Consider the following 27,366-nt stretch of genomic DNA (forward strand, 5'->3'; position numbering starts at 1 on the left):
TATAATTCATCATTGATGGATTTGTTATAGGAAATTTTGTAGTGCTAATTGGAGTGGATTGTGTAATTTACAGCAATTTTAAACTTTTAAGCAAGTATAAAAGTTCATTTAGTCTTTCTCTTTACTTTTGGATGGTCTTGAAAATGTAGATTTATCATTTTGAGTTTATGTATTAGCAAACTCATTAATGGATACTGAAACAGTCATCTGGAGAGTTTACTATACAGGCAGTCCCCGGTTTACGACGGGGATTCTGTTCTTGAGATGCGTCGTAAGCCGGAACATCATCGAAAATCATCAAAAATCCTAAGAAAACTTTACTTTGAATGCTTTGGTTGTATTGAAAACTATGCGAACTGCATTTTATGGATTATTTTGCCTTATAGGAGTCATATTTCTTCTGCCGGATTGGCATCATAACCTTCGTAACCCTGGGAACATGCGTTGTAAACCTGGAAATAATTTCTGACGAATATAATTGAAAAGCGTCGTAACCTCAGAACACCATAAACTGAAACCACGGTAAACTGGGGAATGCCTGTATGTGTTCTGTTTATTCGCAGGTAGGCCTCATGGCTAACTGCCCAGTTAGCCAGCAGTTGCCAGTCTTCATTTACTGGACTCTTATGTGAAACTATTGTTTGCCTACCATAAAATCTTGAAATTGTGAAAATTTCATTTCAAGAATTTTATGTAACTGTTACCATTTAAAACAGCCAACCAAGAATAATGCCAACCATGGCTTGGTAAAACAAAAGTTATCCAGATTTAACAGTAATGCATTCCTTCTAGGCCTAATCAGCATAAAGCTGTTTGTAGAAATAGTAAGAATAAATGAATGTTTTTATCAATGAAAATTGTTTTGTAACACTGTACATACTGTACACTGTCCCTTCAAGGCCTTTGTGGTAAAGGTTAGATCAGTGCAGTAATGAATTCAAAATGGAAACATATTCCAATGCACTGCCAAAGCCTCTTAGGTTGGAATCCTGTACTACTGTACATTTTTTCCTTGCAATTATACATGTAAATTTCTAATTAGCAAGTTCAATTTTTTTTGTGTTGTCTCTTTTCAGTCTTTACTTAGTTTTGTTACTACGCACATACCATGCACATTCTTTTAAAAGATGAAGATACTATTTGATAAATCTCTTATTAGGGTCTTTTATGTTTAAAGCCTTATATTTTTAATATCCACAGAATTTTTAGTTGTGTTTATTGTGCCTTTTCCATGCTTTGCAAAAAACCATATAGTTTTAGCTGTATAATTTTATAGCAAAAGGTAAATGTAGTTCAGAGGATCCAGTCAGTTGAAGAATGCATTGTAGGCAGTCCCCAGTTATCAGCGATCTGGTTTTACGGTGCTTGTCTAACTGTGACCATAAATGGATTTTCGGCACTGCTATGTACTGATCCGCAATTATCGGCTCTGGTAACTGGGGATCACCACTGTTATTGCCAATTTTCTGTTATCGGCGATTTTCGGTTATGGTCACACCATCGGGAACGGAACCCCCACCGATAACTGGGGACTACTTATATTCATATGAAGAATTATTTATTTTATTTACAGACTTGAATGTATTATGTATGACTGCTATTGTAAAGATTCCCTTCAGCACTGTTGTAATTGCTGTGTTATACTCATTAAAGTGACAGTCTCTCTCTCTCTCTCTCTCTCTCTCTCTCTCTCTCTCTCTCTCTCTCTCTCTCTCTCTCTCTCTCTCTCTCTCTCTCTCTCTCAGTCCAGAGTCAAGCCGGAGAAGTCAAAGTCATTAAATGAAAGGCAAATGAAGGTAATACTTTAGAGTAATGTGGGCATTATAAGTGCTTGTTTGGTGGCCTAACCAATCTTCTTCATGTTAATTAACAAATTATGTCCAGTAATGTTTTCATCCGCATACAGAATAATCTCTGTTGTTTATGTTCTTTTTCTAGGTGTCTTTTTCTGTTTTGTCTGTTAGAATTTGATTTGAGTTCATCCTTTTGAAGGTTTTATAATTTAAAAAATTTGCAGACACTTTAGTATGATTCCATATAGGCACCTGTATACATATTACAGAAAGAAGAGAGAAATCAGTTTATAAAGAATTATTAAATACAAGAGATTAGAAATAATCAGATATGTATATGGACCAAAGCTCATAGCAAGAATTAGGGAGAATGTTAAAAAATAAAACACCTAAGCATGGTAGTAAATGACTGAAACTAAGTTCAGCTAAGGGAATTCTTACATGGACAGATTAAACTTACCCCTAAGTTTGTCCATCTGTCCTTCATTCGGTGTGTCTGTCATGATTGCTTTGGCATTGCAACTCCTCAAATAAACCATTGAAGGAATTCCTGTCAAACTTGGTGCTAAGGTAGACCATCATACCTATCTAGTTTATGCATGAAAGCAGTTCAACCCTCTGTTTTGTTGTCAATGTGTCTGTTGCAGCCCACTAATTATTGAAACTCTCAGTACATACATGTTTAAAGGGACACACACACACACACACACACACACACACACACACACACACACACACACACACACACACACACACACAACACACACACACTCTCTGATCCCTCTATGGTTGAAGGGATCTCAGCCAGGCTTGATATATAGGTAGACTGACATGCATAGATGCACAGAGAGAGGGCGTCAGTCAGTTTTGCTGGTTATCATCATGGCTATCATTATATTCGAGTATGAATGCTCTGGGATGTTGTTACTGATGGGTTCTTATGTGGTTAATGAGACCAATTCTCAAGTCACTTACTCTGTCACAATTGGGGCATGTGTTGTTAGGTGGGAGTGGAGGCTGTGGCTGGACCTGATGAGCTTGTCTTGCAGCTCTGTGATTCTCCAGATGAAGCTTTCTGTTATCTTCATAATTTTTAATTCCATCTTTCACTTAAGCTCTCCAAGCAGATCACTCCAGTGCATCAGTCTCCCATGTTTTATAGTCAATGTCACATAGTTTTAAGTTGTCTTTTGAGTTGTCTTTGAATCTCTTCCTTGGTTTACCAACATTTTGAGTCCCATCACTTAGCTCTGAGTATACTCATCATATAATCACAACTCACAATGCAAGTTTGAAATGATTACATAATCGTTATTAATGAAAAATAAAATTCCCAAGGTTTTTTTATACCCTTTTAAAATGGTTGCTAAGCTCTTTCAAGAGCCTGCTTTATTCCCATCATCAGTTGCTGTCCCCTTCCATCAAGAAATGGGGCGTAGTTTTCTCTGGGTTTGTCCATCAGTGTGTTTGTCTCACGTACCATGTTATTACAATTCGCTTTATGCATTTCAAGGCCATGGCCATGACCTTGAGCTTCAAAATAAAAGTAGCTGCCATATAGGGATTGGTGTTTTTTGTATGCGTGTTGGCAGGGGAAAACTGATGGATTTCTCTACCTTTGTAAGAACCTTAATCATGATGTCATCCCCATTTTGTGAGTCAGAATACTTCTAGTAAGGAGTTGGTTTGATGTTGCTTATTTATGTTGCAACTAACTTTATGTCAATTCCAGTGCTAGGACAGTACACTGTAGAATGTGCATAGCATTATAGTTGTGACTTAAAATATGAACCCAAACGGTCAAGTACATAAGTTCCATTTTCTCTAAAATCATATTTATTGTGGTCTCATTTTTGTTGTGATATACAGATTTATATTGACTAAAAAGTTGTAATAAATTTAATTGCAATTCTATCACAAATTCTCTATAACAACAAACAATAGTTTTGTGTGCATGACTCAAGCTTATGGTCATTATATTTACAGAAAACTCATCATTCAGAAGTGTAGTTAACTTGTTTGACAGAGCATTCACAATGAACTCATAGATACAGTATATGATGCCTTTCCTTCCCTGCATAATACTCAGCTCGTATGTTGCAACATGAAGCTTTAGAGAAACCTGATATTCGAATGTTATTGAAAGGTTTTCTAAGGCCTGGTCTCATTTACTTTTCCTAAAAAACTTAAGAAACTTTATCCATGTGGTTGCCTTTCAATGTATGAAAATTTTTTTCAAAATAGTCAACCAAAATTGTATTTAGATTAGTAACTTTTTTAAACAAAATCTTACCTAAGTTGTCAACCTTGAATGTACAAAAATTTTATGTACATCATGAAATTCTCTTTTAAATGCAAAGAATTCTACCTGGATTGTCAGGTTCAGTTCTCAAAATTTATATTTTATAAAGTCTATTTCTAGGGACCAGACCTCGTAAAGTGTATTTTGGGATGCTCAGTAGTGTTAAATAATAAGAGTCATGATGGCATTGATAATTGTACTCATGACTGAATCATGTATTTGCAACAAACATAAACATGGCCATACCATTCAGAATAGCATACATCTTTTTGGTTACTGTATTGTGCCTTTATTCCTTTTGTATTCATGTTGGTATATTGATTTTTATAACTAGTGGATGATTAAAAGTGCAGTTGTGAAACATAAAATGTCTGTTTCTGCTTTGTCCTCCATAACATTTATGCTCAAATTTGACATTTATGATATATGTACTTTTTGGCTTTCATTGAAGTGTGTGCATTTTAGATACATATCTGCCTGAAGTTTTCAAGTCTTCCCAAATACTTGTAAGTCTTGTACAAGTTGAGGATGCCAAACCACCTTTTTCTACTCTATTAAAGTGACTATACAAGTTAATAGTAAGATTTAGGGAAGTGAATCAGCAAGTGTAAAGCTAGTGGTCCCTCATGTATTAATATACAAAATACAAATCAACATATATATACTGTCTATCTAAAAAATATGCATATAATCTTGAATATCATAAACAATACACACTAAAACATTAAGATGAAAGTTTACAAAGTGCAATTTATACTGATGGCTCCAAATCTCCATCTTGTGTAAGATTTGCTGCAGGATCATCCAGTGAAACATTACAGATATTTTTACTTAACAGTGGTCCTGTTTTCACTGTTGTCATGTTAGCAATATACTCAAAAGTTGAGAGTAAAATTGTAATTTTCAGAGGATTTTCAAATTGGTCTTACTCAATTGACCCATTGGTATTTGATGAACTACCTACATGACTCAGTCCCAGAATACAGAACAACACTTACAATCAAACTAGCAACAAATATTAAGTTATGGAAACAAATCCTTGACATATTTTGTCAGAATCTTCAACATTATCAGTTCATTTACTCTTGAAATTTTTAGGAGTTGTAATTAATTAGTTCAGGTGTAATGTATTTGCGGTGTTGATGACAAATCTCTATTGGCCAGTCTTTTTTGAGTTTAGAATGTTAACCAAGTAGCTTGATTAAACTGTTCTTTAAGAGTAATAAATACTGTAACAGTTGAGACTAGAATTTTCTTTTCCATTTTAATTTTTTTTTTTATGTTTTTTTTTTTTTTTTGTATAATGCACTTAAATACATAATGTTAAATCAAAATGGGAAGTATTTCCAAGACTTAATAAGGAATGAAATGTTCCTTGAAAATATCCTCAAGTAGAGAGTGCAGTGCTAGTGTCTTATCAAAGATCTTGAAAGAACACAAGTGGAATTATTATTGAAGGATTGTATTTGATACTAAGGCCTTCAATGGAACAAAACTCACTAATGTACTTGTGTCAAGAAGTTTATCTTAACTCAGTTGGAAGACAAGATCAGACAGCAGTAAAATATGTACTTTTCCTCACACTTGTGTTGAAAGGGATTGTTCTTTCACCTAAAATTTCTTTAGTAAGAAAGATTCTGCATCGCATTAAAGTGTCTTATTCTCTGATATAAGCTGAACACATGATGTTTGGTTTGTTGTTGGTCTTATTTTAATATTGCCCTGAGAAGGGATTTGCATTTCTTTATGTTTGTGTGATTAGCCTTTAGATAATCTTATTAACCATAAAGTTACTGTTACTTGTATGCTATGTTAAGGTATTGATAACTTCAGAATTTTAATAATTGTATAACCATTTTAGCAAGACCAAAGCTGGCATGATACTCAGTGAGTGATGTGGCAGATATTGGAATGCGTTTATTCATTTTGTATTTGAGGAATTTTTGTGAACTTTATGGTATTGTCTTGGACATTGCAATACTAAGCCATTATATCTTACCACGTTTAAACAAAGATTTTGAGACTTTTGACTTGAACCTTTTCCTGTGCTAACATTTGTATTTTGGGCCTGAATGAATGCTTTCCATTAACAGTATATTAAAAGAAATATGTTTACTTTCCCAAAATATTTGTATTTGCAGTTAGTTTGAACATTTTTTATACAAATTTGTAACATAACTTGAGGAATAGCTTGGGTCTCAAGATGACGTTTGTATTACGTAATTTCAATATTATTCTATCAGGATACATTATAATGTGTTTCACCTCATTTCAGTCAATATTTGACCTGGAAGGAATGGACTTCTCTAAGCCTTACTCAGGATTGCAGATGTCACTTGATGATGGTGAATTCCCAGAGTTTATGGATTTCACAGATGTTCTCTTCTCATCACTAGTTAGCCAACCACAGCCATTTGCCTTTCCCAACCCGAGGGAGATTGGTATGTTAGTTGTGTAACATTGTATATAACAGCCAGATTTCATCTAGCCTTAAGTTAGTTGATATAGCAAAGTACTTGAATAAATATTAAGTGTAGAAAAAAAACCTTTATTGCTTTTAGAATAGGATAGTGATTGGTATGGTTCCACAAAATTTTAAAAGACCCAAACGCATGTTGTGTTAAATTGCATAAGAAACCACATTTACTACATTTTGTGATGAAGTTTTTTTGGTATCCAAACAAAAGAGGGGAATTGGGGACTTTTTTTGGTCTCTAGTAATGCTGTAATATGAGTACTAAGGGATATCTATTGTTTAAAAAAATATTCTTTTTGCTTATGCATGTTTACTCCATAAACTACAGTTCTTTATATCTTAGCTCCTTTGTTTCAGCAACTTTTTTTCTTGCCAAAGTTTATTTCATGTTTTCCTTTCATCTCAAGATATATGCTTGTTTTAAAATTGGATGCTCACTACTGTTGTGTATATATATTAGGCTTGAGAAAAGTAGTCGAAATTATGTTTTGGATCCATAAAGAAATAGATGAAAAAAGAGTCAAGGAAAGGAGATAGCAGATGTAGTTGCAATGTGTGTATGTGTGTGTGAATAGGATATGTAATGAGTGATGTCAAGTGATGATAGGAATGCTGAGGTGGATTATGGGAATATCGTTGCTGGAGGGATTGGGAAATACTGAAATAACATGGGCAGGCTTAGTAAGGATTACAGAGGTGATAAGAGAATCATGATTGAGATGGTATGGGCATGTGTTGTGGATGGATGATAAGGAGCAAGTGAAGAGGGCTTGGGAGGAACCTGTTAAGAGGAAGATCAAGGAGGAGACTGAGAATGAGATGGCAAGATTAAGTGAAGGAATATATGGAGAGAAGAGGTTTGGTGGAGGAGGATGCCTTTGATAGAAGGCATTGGAGATGGTACATCAGGCAACCGACCCCACAATATATGGATAATGTTGGGAAAGAAGAAGAGAAGAGTAGAAGAGATATGAAAAGAATCTGTTTTGTATATGAATTGCTTGTGCAATGAGGTCGGAGATGATGGTTGGAATATTAAGATATTTAGTGATACTTCTGCTTGTATTGATGGGCTGTGAAAGTGTCTTGCACAGGTTTCTGATTTAAGAGTTGAAAGATTAATATTGCCATTACTACTACTAGCCTGTCTTTATTTAAAAAATGTCTTTTTTTTTTTTTTTTTTTTTTTTTTTTTTTTTTTTTTTTTAATCCAGTGAAAGTATATACCTGTTGCTTTACAAATGACGGAATGTGAATGGCTACTCAAAATGAGCCAAGCAGTAGTTAGATGCAATTTAAGCCTTCCAGGGAAGTTTCCATATCTTGTGTGCCACATCTCACCAGGTTTGCTTTTCATTCTAAGATTAAGAAAAGGTAAATTAAGACAACATCAGTATTTTGGGGTGGGACAGTCCAGAGTATTTCTGGTATTTTTCTTTGAAGGTGCTCTAGATATATTAACTTTGCTCAAAAATTAATTTACTTTGCTGTTTTGATTTTGAGACTTTTTGAGGGTATGAGACATCACAGCAAATATTCCTTTGGGAAATTTTCTTGAAATTTAGAACATTTTATTATTTCTCTGTTTCATAAAGTTTTCCTAGCTTAAAAGAATTTAAGTTACTAGATTTACAAAGGTAGTATAAGTCTCGATTTCTGTGTTGCTTAGATAAGTGGGCTTATTTTATAGTCCATTTATAAAATTAGGAACATGAGTCTAGATATAAATATCTTCTAATTTTATTTTTTATTAATATGGATCCTGTGGTAGGGGTGTAAGAAAACAACCACTATAGGTCCTGCAAGTCATAAAAGGCGATTAAAAGGACAGCTGCTGCCTTGCAGTCTTAATTTTTAGTTAAAGGCTAGGCCCACCACCAATGACTATGGAAACTGCTGCCTTGTAGTTGTACTTTTAGTAAAAGGCTAAGCCTACAGCCAATAACTATTGTCATTGACAGCAACGGCATGTGGTCATAAAAATCCCCTTTGCCAAACATTAAACCATGCCTGATGATACCTTTGATAGAAGGCAGTGGAGAGGGCGCATCAGGCAACCGACCCTTTAATGTAAGGATAACAGTGAGAAAGAAGAAGTCTAGATATTAATATACTGGATCTTAATGCCAGGCAAAATTGATAATAATAAGTGTCACGAAATTGATATGGCTGAATTGTTCATCCCAGGGTGCAGTTTACTACGTACAGTCTGTTTCTTTCATCTGTCGACTAACCAATGTAGGTTTTAGGTAGATGTGGCAATATGGATAGCTAGCTCAAGATTGGCTAATAGTAGGAATGTTTCTGATATTGTTGGCTTACAGTAATAAAGATGCAAACTATTTCTTTAGCAAAACATCTCATTGCTTATATATAGTACAAAGAATCCTCACACCCTTTATCATAAACAGGCTGATTTATGTAGACAGTATAACAATACTGTTCAAGCGTGTAAAAGATGAGCTTGTATCAAATACTAGTCTATGCAGATCAAACAGAAACAAACAATGGGCTTTCAGTAATTATGTTTTTATTTCATTTTAGATAAATAAGGAGATATCTGACTTTAAGAGTGTAAATAAAAGATATTTTAATTTTCTGTGGCTTGTTAGCTATATAAGTACTGTAGTGTAATATTTGAAATAGCATGAAACATTGTTGTCTATGAGGCTGTCTTAGGTAGATGAAAGGAACAACCACTTTCACAGTGTCAGGAAGGCCGGAAATTTCAGTTAATGAATGGCAAAATTACATATTACGGTTTAGTTTTCAGGATACTTTGCATGTGTACATCTCTCTTTTGTCCTTTTTTACGGTTCATGGTTTCAAACTGCATTTTCATTGTTCTTTATTGTGTATATCCATCAAGATTGTAATAGTTAATTGTGTTGTCCACATATAGCATTTTAAGTACAGAACATTATATGGTACAGAATATGACTAATCTGTATTTATTATCCGTGTGCTCTTTATGAATGTTGTGTACATGTGCATCTTTTATGATCACCTTTTGTATCTTATTTGTTACAGTACAAACATTTTATTATATTTGTTTCATCTTTGTTTCAAATTTGTATTTGTTTATGTTTCTTTTTTTGCTCGGTAATCCGAACTATTAATTTATATTTCTACGTGGCTAACAGGTTAGTTAATGTATATAGAAAATTATTACAATATTGGGTCATGTTGAAATAACATATATCTGGGTAGCTGTAATTGCTTGCAGACATTCATTTTTTGACAATAAATACATCAAATTCTTAAATTATGTGATTACACAAGAATACTATGTTGGTAAAGCTCTAAATATCAACAGATGATAAATAATGTTGACTAGCTAAATTTGGGGGGAAAGTTGGAATCCTACTAGTAATGAATGAATTAGAAAGTAGATTTTTAGGGCCAAGGGTTTTTAGCTACACTTCAAGATGGATTTTAAGTTCTTGAATACCAGTATGTAGTGCATAAGAGAAGTCCCTCTTGGCCAAAGGGTGTTGAGATTGGCCATTCCACCTTATAAACAAAGAACCTGACCCAGTGAGAGGAAGAGTTGGTTTCGTTCCTGAAATGAAATGATGTAGTCCATGTTATTAGGGGAGTGGTTCCTTATTCTACACAGTCCACTAGATATGGCTGAATATGAGGCGCTAGAATTTTAAGATAATATAGAATCTTCATGAGCTTACTTCAGATAAGTGATTTTGCTCATTTCCAAGCTGAAATGTTATCTTGCCAAATGTCACCAAAATACCATTACTGAAAGGTACCACTTGCTTGAATTTTCTGGGAGCTGGAGAACCATGATGTTAATAGTGTTTATTTTGAATAATTTATTTAGATCAAAAGTACTATTTAACCTGTGTCTCATTATGGGTCACTAATAACCTGTGAAAATTATCTGGATCATTGTGAAAAACAAATTAACAGCATCTTAGATGATTTTGCATTGGTCTTTGCAGCATAACAAAGGATAACAATTGAGTTCATGAGTAACTTTTTCAGTGATTTTCATTCTGATATGGTTATTATAATGGCCATTCTGTTTTCCCACTTAAAGAAAGAGCTATGGTTAATGTGGGGTAAGAGAGCCCAATTCAAAGTTAGCTCAAATATGGTCCACGGTAAATTGAGACAGGTTTCAGGTGATTAAGCTGAATGAGAATGCAGTACAGATCATTGTAGATGTAGGATGTAACAAACTTGTTGGCTGAGCTCTTTTGGCAACGCCAAGTGTCATAGTAACACTTGATAGTTAAGAAATAGGAAGGAACCAGGAAGGATAACCTTTCTGACCTTTTATAAGGTCCAAAGAAACAGGTTATTATTATAGGATTTCACAATTTGTGAACCATATTTTTTATTAACAAATATTTGTACTTCTAGGTAAAATTTTTTACTTTCTTATACAAATTAATAGGTAGTGTTTTGCACACATACTTTTGATAGATGATTATTTGCTTTGTATGGTACTGCAATGGTTATTTTCCCATAATCTGTAATTTTTTTTTTCATCTGTGTTCTACCTTATTAGTTATTGTTTATCTTTCCGTTTTTTCAGCTCGTGGAACTGGAAACTCTGATTTTATTCAGCCTGGGCTTATTCAATTGCAGCCAAATCTGGAAGATATTATGGACATAGTAGAACCATTGCAAGGTAAGGTATTAATCTTAATTATGTAAAGGTAAGAAAATTGTGTTCAGTGATTGATTAGTTTTTTGAGTTTTGCTTGTTCTTTGAGGTGTGATGGTTGAAAGCGCTGTGGGAGAAAGAATATATGGCTACGTATATGTTTGCAAGGTTGTATTTTGTTTGAATGTAAGGTGGTGTTTTGTTGAAAGTGCCTTTATTCTTATGACGAGTGTTAGGATACCATTTTCTGAAAAGTATGTTTTCACTGATTTAGCTCGCGAAGAACAAAAAGATGAAAAAATCTGGTTATCTAATAAGTCCCTTCATGTTTTCATGAGTATATTAGGTGCTTGATGCCATCCTAAGTAGTTTAACAGTAGCTGTTGCTGTAACGAGAATAGAGTTGCTAATAGACAATTTCAGTTTGTTTATTATAGCACTTGATTAATTTTAATTTTAAGAGTATTATGCTTGTTACTGTTTCTTTTGGGTAAATGAAGAGATCAATACAAAGATGAAATCAAAGCAAAGAAAGCAATCATATATATATATATATATATATATATATATATATATATATATATATATATATATATATATATATATATATATATATTATAGTTATATATATTTAGTACAATAATCTCTTGCAAGTTCTGTTGTCTTTGTTCTTTTGAACCTTTTCATAGGTTTATGAGTAGGTCTACATTGCCAGTTGTTTGATGGCTGTGAAAAATATGTTTAGTTTTTTTTTATTTACATATTACAATGTATGGAACATAGTACATATGTATTGTGTTATTGTTTCATAGCTGTGAAAAGAATATTAAGGTCTCTCTGGATGGTGATCTTTTGTGATGACCTAGGCATAATCTTTGAATTTTTAAGAGTGAATTTTGGTTTACTAAGGGAAGAAAAAACACAACTTTCTTTAAGAGAATACTTTTTATTAGGAAATCTGGTATTTGAGTGTTATGAGTATTCACTCTTTACCTATTTATTATTATTAATAGGGGTTAGTTTTTCCAGACCTCTGAGTCTCAAGTAGACTCTTCTCGGGCTGGTGTTTACCTATTTAAAATGTGATCTTGACCTTTAATAGTACTAGTGCTAAGAATGAAAGTGAAATGGTCTCATTTTTTGGGGTGAAGATTATTTTTCCATCATTTTATGGGGAAAATTTAATTTGGCATCATTTTGTGGAAAAAAAAGTTTATTTCTGGGTCAAATGTTTCTTTGAAGATACGTTGGTAAGTTGATTTTACAGTACAGTACTTTAAATCGATACAAAAGGAATACAGGAGGGAAGATATTGTTGAGGCAGAAATTCTTCTCGTGTGCTTCCCATACCACAATTAGTGGTTAGATGTCTAAACATTTTTCTTTTACATTGGGAAATAAATGTGTGAATTACATACAACTCTTGTGTCTTTATAAATTGTACATACATGTAGTGGGGCAGGTCTAGTATCCAGGTAAAGCTTAACCAACTATCTAGTCCCAAGTCTCAGGTCTGCATGCATTAATCATTTCCCTGACTGCTTTCCATCATATGTGTATGTGATGCATGATTAATATTTTTCTGTAATAGTGTAGCTATAATTTTTTTATTTCCTCTCTTTATGATCGTATTGAAATGATAGGCAGAAATCCAAGTGCTTTCGTCTTTATTAAGACAATATATTCAGTTTTTACATGCTTTGGACTATACGATACATTGCAGTTTCTGTTAGGGTTAAATCTATGTTTAGGTTTGTGACCGTGTGATATCCGATAATCCTGGATTATCTCTTTATTTTGCCCTTTTGACAATTAACTATCTGGTATTCTTGATCTTGTTGTTATCCGATTACTTTCTTTCCAACTGTATTTCATTCGTTCCTTGACAATGTCTTAGTAAAGACAAAAGCGCTTGGATTTCTGCCTATCATTTTCCTGTGGTATTCGCTTATTAAATGAAGTCACGTGCATCTACTGTGATTTTTTAAGAATACCTAATATATGTATACATATGTCTTGCTTTGGCTCAATAGATTGCTTTAAGAGAAGGTAGACTACTCCAAACCTACTTAAACTTCTGATGATTATTGAATGAGGGTGAACGACCACTGAGGTAGGGAAAGCCACTGGCTACCGTATTGTAACCCTTTATTATTTACCTTGTAGGTGTAACCATTTACATTGTGCTTAGAGTAGCACATTATAGTAGAGGGTACAGAGATAGGTAGACTTACAACCAGGTAGGTACTGCTATAGGTTCCTCAGTGTGCTCTCTCAGCTGCTATGTTGCTTCCTGCCTCTTACTTTCATCAGTTCAAATTTGGTTTTTTCCTACTTACCTAAACTTTACCTTGCTCATATTTTTTTTTCAAGTATTCTATCAGTGAAATCATCATGTGATCCCTAGGAAAGGTTAGAAGTTTGACTCGATGGTCTTGGTAAATTGACATAGTGATAACTTATTATTTATTTCATCCCACTAAGAATTTACCATATTTAAGAATGAAACGACACAGTGTATTCCTATCTCATTGTGTGTTGAAAGAGTATATTGATTTTGTTTTTCTCTATATCATCCTTGCTGTCGACATTCCACAGGCTCATCTACCCTTGCTGGAGAATAAGCCTTATATGTTAATCATTTTTATGCACTGTGTGGTTTAGTGAGGTTGTTATGAATAGGGGTAGTATTTTTAATTTTTGCCATGGTATGTAATTGTTTGAGTATTACAATTTTCTTTTGTTCTGGCACTTTATTCTTTGTTAACATTTTTATTTGTTTCTGACATTGTTTCATGAAGGCATTATTTCATTCTTGCCACCTTACCATTGTATTTTCATTCCATTTTGTTTCTGATAATGGTTATTTCCTCCTCTTGAGCTGAAATTATTCAAAGAACTTGCTCAATAAAGGGGAAAGTATCTAGTCACAAAAGTGTGACCAGTTCTTAAAATTTTTTTCTAATGAAGATTGCAGTGCAAAATGAACAGTTATTTGAAATATTTCAAATGCTGTCTGCCTAATCTACCTAATGCAATTTGAATTAGATTAATGGAAGGATGATTGTTTTATATTTGTATGGAAATTCTAAAAAAATTTAATTAGGGTTTGCTTTCCTTTTACTCCCTAGCATACAAACATTCAAGTGTATGCTATAAATTGGCCATGCTTATGTTAAATAGTAATATCATGGTCCTAAGATAGTAATCAGTTGAGCAATTGAAAACTAAGTTGGGATCTTTTGATGTGTGGTTGATCATGAGCATGTTCCCTGCTGTCAAGGTTAACATTTTTCTTCTTGAATTCCCATGGTCTTCAAAAATGTTTGCTTTGTATGCTCAAAGAAAAACAAACTGTGAATTATTTCAAATAATGCCATCATTTGTATACAAAGTAACTTGGCCAAAAACCTTGAGAGAAATGTGAAGATTGAAAAGGATGCCATCAGTGCACCTCACGTGGTGCACTCTAGGCATTACTCAAGGTTCTTTGCAGTGTTCCCTTGGCCCAAAGCTGCAAATTCTTTCATTCCTTTTACTGAATCTCTGTTCATATTTTTTTTCTTACATCTGACTTTCCACCCTCTCTAGCAAATTGGTTTGTTGTGTAACTGCAAGCTCTTCTTCCCCTACAACTTTCAGACCTAACTGTCTATTCCCCTTTCAGCGCTAAATGACCTAGTAGGTCCCAGCACTTGGCCTTTGTCCTAAATTCTATATTCCAGTTCCTTGAAAAGGGTGGACTAACCTTCAGAAGCATTTGGCAAATGCCGGATGGGATGGTCTTTCAGTGGGCTGTTTAGACAGGGCAGAGACAAAAGAAAGCTTAGTATGAGATATTGGATCAGCAGAGCCAATTTGCAATTGGTGACAGAGCCTTACTAAATAGAAATACAGTAGTGCCTCAGGTTACGAAAGTAATCCGTTCCGAAGCGGCCTTCGTAACCTGGTTTTTTCGTATCTAGAACTACGTTTTACATGTAAATTGCCTAATTCGTTGCAAGCCCTACAAAAACACCACAGTAAATTTTATAATAAAGCTAAATTGATCAATAAACAATGAAATACAACAATTTGGACCATTCAATACTTAACCTAACCGTTACTGTACCTGTAAATAAAGTGTATTAGTGTACAGGGTACAAGAAATAGTGTGTGCACATGTACGTACTTATGTAGTAAAATGTGGAACCTTACCTTTCGAGTGAGGTGATGTCCGAAAGTGGCGACAGAGGGGGAGGACAAATGGCAGGAAACATGAACACTCAACTTTACGAAACACATTAAAAAATGGCAGAAAACATTAACACTAAACTTTACGAAACACATTAACAAATGGCAGAAAACATTAACACTTCTTGATTATGTATCTCCATCTTCGTCTCCATAGAAAACAACCTCTTCTTTCCGTGAACATCAGCAACATTCTTGGGACCCATGGCTAATAATGTAAGTCATTAAGTTCACGCACAACACAATAAAGTAACTTACAGTACAATGAAAGCGAAATCACTAACACGAATTTACGTTAACAAACTAAATATCTGGGAACAGACGAATTCCAGAGATGTTTACAATAATGCTGCCGCAAAAAATGGTCAAGGAACGCCTTTACATAGAGGCATGATGGGACAGATGCTGACCAATAGGAGAGCAGGATCTTACGGCGGTGACTAGCATCAGGAACCAATGGGAGAGCGGGAGGATGGTGGTGAGTCTACTGAGTTGGCAGGCGCGCCAGTTTTAAAATTGTTTTCGGCGGCCCGGGCAAATCTCGGACTTTACCCTTTCACAACCTGAATTATTTTCGTACACAGAAGCAAAAAAAAAATCTTCGTCTTTGCTTTTGTAACCTGAATTTTTCACATGTAGGGACTTCATGTGTAGAGGTTCCACTGTACGTATTTGAAAAAATTGTTAATGATGGGGTAGTGATTTTCTAGAAAAAAAAAAAAAACAATACAGTCTATCTCTCCCAATGCTTAAACTTACAGAGATCTGTCCATGACAAAGCAGTTGCTGATTAAATTGTTTTCATAACAGGAATGTTGCAAAAAAAAAAAAATAATAATTTCCCTGGAAAAATGTTCACATCATTCACTAATAGACATTGATTTTCTGCCGCCAAATATCATAATTTTTAGAGCCAAGAGGGAAGACCACTATGAATGTTTTGCAACATTCCTTTTAAGAAAACTATTCAAACGGCAACTGCTTTGTCATGAACAGATCTCTGCAAGTTTAAGCATTGGGAGAAATAGACTGTATTGTATTTTTGTTTTTTAAGAAATTTGTTGCACCATCATTGACAATCTTTCAGTTGAAAGTAAATTCATATCCTTCCATACAAACATTAGCAGATTGGCAGAACTGTGAAGTTACCACTCCGGAGGTCATATTACTAGTTGCTGTATATTAGATGAAAATGCCATTACGTATAATACAAAATCTCTTCATATGTACTAGATTTTGGTTTGAAGCTTTTTTTATTTTTAATATTAGTATCAATATCTAGAATTGAATTTGTTTTCTGGTGGTCCTTTTTAGGTGGATTCACACTGCAGTAAAATGCGTGAAACACATCAACAATTTATTGCACAAACATTGCAAACAGGTTAAAAACATGACAGTGACTCATTGGTAGTTTTAACTGCTGCTTCAATTAATTATTCAGCATTTGCAAAAATTATTTCTTCACCTATGGTGGTTTGACTTTTTTCAACCTGTTTGTGATGCATACGCAATGAGTTTCAGAAGTTTTTATGATGTTTTGGTAGTATGGATGCACCCTCATAATCCTCAAGGACTCCAGGATATATAAAATGGACAGCAAATACAATACTCCTGTAGTTCAAAGATAACAGATCACCAGTAAATCATTAAATCTAACACATGAAGTTGAAAATTTTGATTTATAGATTTGCAAATATAAGTTCACTATTAGGACTGTGATAAACCCCCATTGAAATTCCTGTTTGTTGTCTATATCCTATTATTAAAGTTAACAAAATAGTTCAAACAAAAATTTGACATATCAAAAAAGTCAATTTAATAATGCCTATCTTATGGTAGTGTGTCATAACTGCACCTTTTTTAAATTATTTATCTTAAGAAGCCACTAAATATTCTTTAACAGCATCAGTTGGCAGTGTAATGCTGTATAAAGTACAAAATTCAAAGGATGGTAGCATAGAATTACCAATACATTCAGTTTTCTTTACAGTTAGAGGTGGCATTTAAAACTTTTTACATATTGGTTTTTATAATTCAGTTGTTAGATCTGTATCTCTTTCATATAGCTTATTTTAAACTACATGAGGTTAAGCTCTCTTGAGTATAATTAAAGGAATTGGCAGTTATAGCTTATTTTAGACTAAACAGAGCTTAATCTCTATTAGTACAATTAAAAGAATATGCAGTCATTTTAAAATATACTGGATGAGGTTTTAGTCCTCCTTTTTCATGGCGATACGTATATATATGAGGCTCTAGTCCACAGGGGAAAAGAAAAGCTGAAATTCCTTTTGGCTCAACAGTTTCGGCCTCCACTGGCTCTTATCGAGAGCTGTTGAAGGGCCTTAAGGGCCAGTGGAGGCCAAAACTGTTGAGCTAAAAGGAATTTCAGCTTTCCTTTTCCCGTGTGGACTAAAACCTCAATAAACTTTATTTTTACAGCCTTAGTATGACAAATAAAAGGTATAATATATGTAATTGATTCTTCAGTTCATTGACAATGTTTTTTTCGGAAATTAATTTAAGACGGCTGATTTCCAATACATTATTAGATTCCATTTCTGAGATTCAAATCTGATAATAAGTATCTTTATAAACAAAATCAAAATTATTACTTACTTTCCCCAAAGGCTTATGATAGACTGATTCTAAAACTTTTAAATTTTGTTACAGTAACTAAATAAGTTATAAGTACAGTAGTGCCTCAGGATACGAAATTAATCAGTTCCGAAGCGGCCTTTGTAACCTGATTTTTTCGTATCTTGAAGTATGTTTTACATGTAAATTGCCTATTTCTTTCCAAGCCCTACAAAAACACCACAGTAAATTTTATAATAAAGCTAATTTGACCAATAAATAATGAAATACAACAATTTGGACCATTCAACACCTAACATAACCTTTATTGTAGTATGTACCTGTAAATAAAGTGTATTAATGTACATGGTACAAGAAATACTTTACGTACATATATAGTAAAATGTGGAACCTTACCTTTCAAGTGAGGCAATCTCCAAAAGTGGCGACAGAGGAGGAGGACAAATGGCAGAAAACATGAACACTTAACTTTACAAAACACTTTAAAAAATGGCAGAAAACATGAACACTAAATTTTACGAAACACATTAACAAATGGCAGACAACATTAACACTACTTGATAATCTCCATCTTCATTCTCCATAGAAAGCATCCTCTTCTTTCTGTGAACTTCAGCAACATTCTTGGGACCCATAGTTAATAACGTAAGTAATTAAGTTCACACACACAACACGATAAAGTAACCTACAGTACAACGAAAGTGAAATCACTAACCCAAATTTACGTTAACAAACGAAATATATGTGTGAACGAATGAATTCCAATGTTTACGATAACGCTGCCGCAAAAAATGGTCAAGGAACGCCTTTACATAGAGGCATGATGGGACAGATGCTGACCAATAGGAGAGCAGGATCTTATGGCAGTGACTAGCATCAGGAACCAATGGGAGAGCGGGAGGATGGTGGCGAGTCTACTCAGTTGGCGGCGCGCAAATTTTAAAATTGTTCTCGGTGGTCCAGGCGAATCTCGGACTTTACCCTTTCCCTACCTGAATTATTTTCGTATACAGAAGCAAAAAAATCTTTGTCTTTGCTTCTGTAACTTGGATTTTTCGTAAGTAGGAACTTTCGTATGTCGAGGTTCCACTGTACAAGGAAAGGTATCCAGAGTACAGCATTAGCAATCCTTTATAGCCGGCCGATTGCAATCATAACGATCGCATCGAAGATACTTGAGTCTGTTCTTCTAGTGAGACTTCTCCCCTTTCTACACACCACTGACAACCAGTTCGGGTTTAAAGCAAACCACTCAACCGACACCTGCATCTACATACTGAAAGAATTGCTGAACTGCTACCTATCATCAGCCTCTCTTGTTTTCCTTTGTTTTGTAGATGTGAGAAAAGCATTTGACAGAGTAAACTACCTGAAGCTCTTCCTGAAGCTGCCTAAAAGGGGCACACCCCTGTATCTAATTGGCATTTTACATTGCTGGTTCTCCACACAGCAATCCTGTGTCAAATGGGGTAACGTATTATCTTACACCTTCGGCTCCCTAAACGGGCTTCGGCAAGGGGGCATTCTCTCTCCATACCTGTTTAACATGTACACAGATGCCTTGAATGTCAAACTGAACTCACTCCCAATCGGATGCACCGTCAATGAAACAACTATAAACAACCTCTGTTACGCCGACAATATGGTTCTGATTTCCCCATCAGTGCAAGGTCTCCAACGACTCATCGACACGTGCCGCCAATATGCAGAGGAATTTGATATAATCTACGTACAACAAAACCAAGACCCAGTGCATGTCGCTGCTCCCGAGATCGCTTAAGCATATTGCAGAACCTCAAATTTTCCTCGGAAACCATCGGCTGGAATTTGTGCAAGAATTTCCATATTTGGGTCACATTATCGCTGACAACCTAAAAGATACGGCAGACATTGAACAGAGGCGTTGTAAACTATGTGCAGCTGGCAACATGATTGCAAGGAGGTTTGCCTTCTGTCACCGAGACGTGAAACTGCTGCTCTTCCGCTTGTACTGAGACGCATCACTGTTGTGCACAATGACATTCTGAGACGCCTCACAAACACTCCCCGCTACCACTCCGCCACACAGATGTTCATAGAAAACCACCTGGACAATTTAAAAATCATTGTTAGGCGAACAATGTCAAGTCTGGTAACCCGAGTGAAAAACAGCAGCAACTCGCTCATACAAAGCATCCTAAGGAGTGAAGCAAGAAGAAAATCTAATTTGTGGAAAAGCTGGGAAAATGAGGCCTTTGTCCCCTAAAGGACTTAATCTCTGTATTGGCAAGATGTCATCTGCAGTTTTTGTCATTATTACATTTATTGCTGATATTTTAATTATTCATTATTACTGTGATTACTATCAAGTTAAAGTTTTATTTACATTTAATTTATGTATTTAGCCCTCTGGACCTGACTACTGTAACCACCTAAGGTCTCTAGTTGAAATTTAAGTTAATATAATATGTGCACTAACTGTTATTACTCTCAATGCATATTTTTTTTTCTCACCAATATTATTACTGTTATTACCAGTATGATGATTACTAGCTTTTATGCTACCTCAGCTATTTTGTGGATAAATGCCTATTATTCATTTTCTTTTTCTATTTTATCATGTCTCATGCATCTAGATTGTGTATGTTACTGTCTGTATTTTGTATATTCAATGTATATGGCCCCGAGCTGAAATAAAGCATATTATTATTATTAGTATTATTTATAGCAAGGCTTTGACAACCTGTATGTGTATGCCCCCATGTGCCAAATCTGTTTTGAATACTGAATGAATTTATCTCTTAAGGAATAATGTAAATTGAATTAACCTAATCGAGACTAAAAATACAAAAGATAAAAGTAATTTAATTTAACAAGCTTAGCATGGAGAAATCACAGAAAGAAACAAAATGAAGTGATAAAATTTTTCTCACTTTGCCTCTACTTAGGAGAGTTGTTGGCATATATGGAAGGTGAAGAGGAAGAGAGATGTTGTTGTTTGGAAGGGAGGTCCCTTTCCATAAAAATGACAGGTAGCTGAGCGTCTGGGGTTGTTAATCTTTTGAAACCCCTATCTAGGGTTGATTGTTTTTGCTTGCATTCTATGATGTTTCTAAAGTGAGGTATGTATAGCCTTATTCAGCAGGCATATAACATATTTTGCTTCAGCCTTGCCTGGGTGATATTTTTCAAGGAATTTTGCACTTCCTACCAATTTGCACACATTTCTTTAATAAGAAACTCTAAATACATCCTTCCCTCCCTTTGAAGACAACTGCTTAGCTGCCAGCTATTATTGCTCTCTCTGAAGGTCCTGAAGATCTTGTGTGTTGAGCTCTGCTTTCTGCTCCCCCACCAACTCCTCCACTTCATCATCACTTGCCCAGAGACACTATACCCTGCACAACAGGCTGTTAAAACCTTCAGAATCCCTTCTACGTCATCTGGTCACAGTTTCCTCCAGGCAAGGTTCATGGCCCTTAAGAGACATCCCCCAGGCTGTGTGCGCAAGGATGTTGAAGCTGTTCTTCCCGAATTCTCAGTGTGAGTTCTATATTGGAGGTCACTTCAAAGAACCACCGTAATAGTGCTTTGGTGTAGAGCTTCTTTAAGTTAGTGATGACTTGCAGGTCCATGGGCTGAATGAGAGGAGTCATGTTTAGTTGAAAGAACTTTAAGTGTTATGAATTTAAACCCCTCCAGCAGTTCAGCCTCCAAGCCTGGAGGATAAGCAGGAGCATTGTTTAACACAAAGGGCCTTCACAGGCCCACTTCATTCATCCATTCAACAATAAATTGCCTGGTTACCTAAGCTTGACTGTTAACCATTATTCTCACATTTAACCAAAATTTTCAAGGCGTTATTTTTCTAAAAGCTAAAACCTATGGTGGTGTGAGTGGTAGACAAGCAAAGGGTTCAGTGTTAAATCCTCACTTGCATTCCCACAAAGCAAAAGAGTAGTCTTTCCCTCATTTGCTTGTGTACTGGCAATGACTTCTCAAGTGTTCTAGGTCATATGTTATATGTTTTTTCCAGGTCAAGCCTTTGTTATCACGATTGAACACCCATTGAGGAAGAAAATTTTCAGCCTCTACTTAGTTGTTAAATCCTTTTGACGTTAATTTTCAGGAGCACTAGTGTCAGAACTGACAGCGTTCCCATCTCACTGTGTATATCACTTCTCACATTTTTCAAACTACCAATGACTGTGTTAGAACACTGAGCACCACCTGTATCAGCACACATCCCAATGGAGTTTTTCAAGAAATCAGCATTTACCTTGTCCTTTCACAAATGATGGCTTCAGAAACACCATGACTAACTAACTGTTTTTCATTTATCCAAATTAGCAACAATTTTTCAACCTCTTCAGTTGTGTGATACTTTTTTTTTTTTTTTTTTTTTTTTTTTTTTTTTTTTTTTTTTACAGCTTTCACTTTTCTAGCAACATCACATCCTATAATGGCCTTTTCATGATGTAATATTGAAGAACTTGTAGAATTTGGCATATGAAACTCCTTCACCTGATCAGTGATACAGTGACCCAATTGCCACCTCTGTTAGGAGTTTCTTTTTAATCTATAGTTTTTCTGTTTTTCCTTTTGGTTTGCTGTAATCTCTTAACCTTTTCAAACCCCATTGTGACTTACTTATGATAAGTCTAAAAAAGAAATCCATCCAACACTTTGAAATTGTTTCAGCTGGGAAATGCCCACACGCAACACTTCTCATCCCATGCATCTTCTAGCAATCATATTTGTTTGTCCAAGCACCAAGCAAATTTTTCCCATAAGGAATAACTGAAAATGGATTAATATGTTCTTGACCACCAGTTATTACGTACCTTAACCTTGCCTTTTTATACAAAACATTACCCATGAATACACATAAATAACAATTAAATAAGTTCAGTGTTAAATAACATACCATTCAACGCACTTTTTTTCATTTTTAAATATGTACTGTAGTAAAATAACTGCCGTACTTACGCCCAATTCTGCCATAATACGATAGTTGACTGAGTACCATAGGCTAGGCTAGGTATGTAGTATGTACTGGAAGGGGTATGTGTAATTATTGTTTCTAATAATTAAACATTGAAAATCAAGCCTAATTCTTACTGGAAATTGATAAAATATTAAAAATAAGCCAAATTATGTCTGTTATCATAAAATGCGGGAAAATCCCTAAGTTAGTCACTAGCTAGTGGCCGTGAGCGGCCATAAACAGACGCAAACAAACCATCATACAGTCTACTGGAATACTGTATACAAAATAACTTTTAAATATCTTTCAGTACGTGTTATATTAATTTTTTTCTCATAAAATATCCTTGTAAAATAGGGGCACTTTTCATAGGCGCTTTGTGCTTTATAAAGTGACATTGTCGGTGGAGTTATACCCATTGGAAGTAGATCCTTATAGTAAATGTATTCCTTTAAATTGGAAAGAATCCCAATATTAAGGATAACTGGGGAGCTATTGATATCGCAAAACCCTTTATGTAATTTGATCATAAAATACTACCAAGAAAATATTGCCCCTTAGGTAAAACAAGGCTCGAAGTCCAGTACGACTATGAACTACGAATTATGAGCATCGTGACTTCCGTAAGTCAAGCATGTCTGGGAATTACGAATAATGAGTAGACTGCAAAATGTTTTGGCAGGCAAAAGCAGTCTGAAACTGACAAAAAAATACATGTTGACTTTTTTAATGTACTACGTTTATAAATAAAGTAGCTGCAATTCTTAAACCCAGCTTTCTTTCGTAAATTAAGTTCCATTCGGCATCTAAAGACTGATAATGTCGGTCACCTTATGTCGGTAAAATGAAATCATCTGGTATTTTAAGATCGTAAACATAACCAGAATGTAAATGGCAGATCACTCTGTTCGTATTATAATTCAATAATATGGTAATAATACATGCAGTATGATTAGATACAGTAAAACAAGGGTTTTTATGAAAATGAACATTATTCTCAATACACAAATATTGTCGAATTTGGCTAATAGGTATGTGTCAGTGTAACAACCTAACCCAGACAACACTCTCTCTCTCTCTCTCTCTCTCTCTCTCTCTCTCTCTCTCTCGTTCCTGGTTTTTTAAATTACAGATGAAGCAATTGTAAACCTGTAGTACAGACATAAGCAACAAAATCGAGAAACGACGTCATTTGCCGTCACATGCAAATAAAAAAGAAGAAATAAAAAAGGTTAGGCGAAATTGATGTTCAAAACTAGCGAAATCACACTTAACACCTCTACAATCAAGTGTTGTGCCACTTTTAAGTCCAACTTTGTCAATTTACAAGAAAGTGTTTAAATTACATATCTTCTACCAGCCAAGTGTATGGCAATGAAAGATATCGATAGCTCAGTCAGCTGAGATTTTGAGAATGTAAACAATGTCGAATGCAAATGGCATATGATGATAATGCTTATATTTTCTCCAGAAAATATTCATGTTAGGCTTATAGACCTTTTTGGTTTTTAGAATTACGGATAGAGATCCTACTCTTGTGACAAAGTGAGAACTTGCTCATCCTGTCTAATTATGGTAATCATTCACGGTAATTGCTGTAATTAGTTGTTTTGTTTACAGTATCAAAAGTTGTGTCACTAGTGATTCACTTGAATAACCTATGGATTTTGCCATTATTAGGTTACAAATGTTTTGTTTACAGTGTCGATAGTTTGTCGATAGTTGTGACTGTAGCCAACTATTGATACTGTACAACTATCGACACTTCAAGGGTTAGCCTATCATTAAAAATCTCACAGCATTTTAAATGTTGTCACAGAATGCCTCTTACATTATAATTTTCAATAAACATAAGTTCAATTGTGGTTCTTACAAATTCCCTTACCAAATGAGCATGGGCACAACGCCTATTAGTGGCGATTGACTGAACCATTATTGTTTACATAAATCATGTGATTCCTTGGGTCGGTTTCTGGATTTTTGGTTGAGCTCAGATACAACATTTACTCAATATTTTCCGTTGAAATCCGATCATTTCGAGTTCTATACGATCAAGGTCCGCGACTCTACTGTGCGTGTGTGTGTATATATATATATATATTAATATATATATATATATATATATAATATATAATTATATATAATTATTATATATATAATATATGTATGTTGTATGTATATATATACACACACATACATGTATATACACCTACCTACCTACCTACCACATACATACACACTACATACATACATACATCATATATATATATATATATATATATATATATATATATATATATTATATATATATATATTAGATTATATATATTATATATATGATATATATTATATATATATATTATATATTAATATTTTATAGAGAGAGAGAGAGAGAGAGAAAAATATATATATATATATATATATCTATATATATATCATAGATATTATATATATATATACATAGATACATACATACATACATACATACATACAGACAGACAGAGCATTGAAATACCAGATTTTTCAAGTTCAGAACTATCCCACTACTGAGGCATGTATGCATTTATGTATAGTACTACATAAATAATATGAATGAATAAATAAAAAAAATATTCAGGAGCAAAATAATTATGTGTTTTAGCTAGATTTAAATTGATCACATTAGCAACAGAAATGAACAAGTAACTACAGATGCTTGTAGACCTAGGCTTAGAACCAGATTGTAGTTTGGTATGTAAATTTCAAAATTACCTATCCTTTGCTACTGCATGAATGTCCTGAAGCTTGAAAGTTTATTACAGAAATGTAAAGTAATGGACATAACAAAGTAAAAGTGGAGTCAGTGGTGGACAGTATAATTGCACAAAACCTGAATTTTTTCCAAAAGATAAAGTTTTCTACCACTCATCATTGTACGGTTTGTACGTACTTGTAACCCACAGGGTATTAGTAAGCCTCAATATTCTACTTCTTGTAGTACTGGTAATATGAAATTATTGCATAATTGCCAGTACAGTATGTACTGTAATATATTGTTATTTATGTTATGAATTATTATTAAAATAGTTTAACCATACACAATTAACTATTATAATTATACACTACATTCATAATTAACTCTGTCGGAATTAGTACATATGGTGAGGTTAGTGGTAAGAATACATTAATGTATCTTCATCACTGTATAATAAGGGTTTTGCTAGAGAAGATAGTCATAAAAATTAATGGATATATATCCTCATCTAGACAAAAGATAAGTAAGAATACAGGAATACTAAACTTTAAATATTAGAAAGATTAACAAACAGCCTAACTTATTAAGATTATACTTATGGATGATGCAGGACTTACATTCAATTTGGAAGTTTGTAAGCAACCATGCTCTAAATTTATCCTTAGTCATTTTAACAAAAAGCAGAGAAAAATAAATAAATATCCATCTGTAGTTAATTTTGTTTTTGTTTTTAATGTGATAACCTTAGGTTATCGTCTTTTAATTACATTATTTTACCACTTGCATTTAAAGTGTGTGTGATAAATAATATTATTTTAATTTTTACATTTTTTATATTCTGCCATTTTTGCCTCTTTATTAGTGAATACAGAATTAAATTAAAGTTTTTAAGAAATGTAAGTTTAGCTTATAAGTACGTAGAAAATAATGAGTTAAAATTTTTTCCACAATTTATATTTCAGCATAAAGTTACTTCTCAACATAAGCATCAGCAAAGAAGTGTATGCTTTACATAGGAAATAGATGCTGGGGAAATCAGTTTTGTAATTATTTAGGGCATGCTTTATGGTAGGGGATTAATACAGTTGGGTGGTAGGGAAGGACGGAGTAATTTAGTATTGACATGAGAAATGTTTGGAAAGAATATTCTTAAGCACACTTGAGAAAGATAAAATTGTGAGGAAAATAATTTATTAGATTATGTGCATTACTGAATTATTTTGTAAGTCTATATGATTTTGGTTGAAGTAATGGTCAAGGTGCATAAATTTTCAAGTTGGAGAGGAAAGGATGAAAATGTAGCTGAGCGCAGGTAAGACAAATATCCTTGAAAAAGCAGCATCAGCATCTCTTGATAAATGTGTTTCAGGCAGGAGAAATTGCGAGAGCTAATAGAAGATCTACATAGAGATTTTTACTATTAAGACCAAATATTTGTGAAGCTTATAATAACAGATGAATGTCCAGGGTGGGTTGAAGGGGTCACTTGATGAAAAGACCACCTATCTCAAGAAAGTTCACTTTTTCATCATCCATAGGTATTTGAGACCTTAAGCAAATTCAAGCTCATTATATAACAAGATTATAGAAAGAGAAATTCAATACGAGAAGAACCCACATCGTAATTGGGAAAG

At 34.2% G+C, this 27,366-nt stretch overlaps 2 protein-coding genes across 2 annotated transcripts in view; one reads left to right on the top strand and one right to left on the bottom strand.

The window, feature by feature from the left end:
- LOC135227033 (MLX-interacting protein-like) overlaps positions 1-27,366 on the bottom strand; it is a 233,092-nt gene that overhangs the window by 51,886 nt on the left and 153,840 nt on the right. The window lies entirely within an intron of this gene.
- Positions 1,726-13,825, top strand: LOC135226911 (MLX-interacting protein-like). The gene is made up of 4 exons (XM_064266594.1): positions 1,726-1,796; positions 6,371-6,536; positions 11,130-11,225; positions 13,800-13,825. The coding sequence occupies exons 1-4, from the start codon at positions 1,791-1,793 to the stop codon at positions 13,823-13,825; spliced, it is 294 nt and encodes a 97-aa protein (XP_064122664.1). The 5' UTR covers positions 1,726-1,790.

This window comes from Macrobrachium nipponense, chromosome 15 (assembly GCF_015104395.2).
Source record: "Macrobrachium nipponense isolate FS-2020 chromosome 15, ASM1510439v2, whole genome shotgun sequence".
In the NCBI taxonomy this organism is placed as follows: domain Eukaryota; kingdom Metazoa; phylum Arthropoda; class Malacostraca; order Decapoda; family Palaemonidae; genus Macrobrachium; species Macrobrachium nipponense.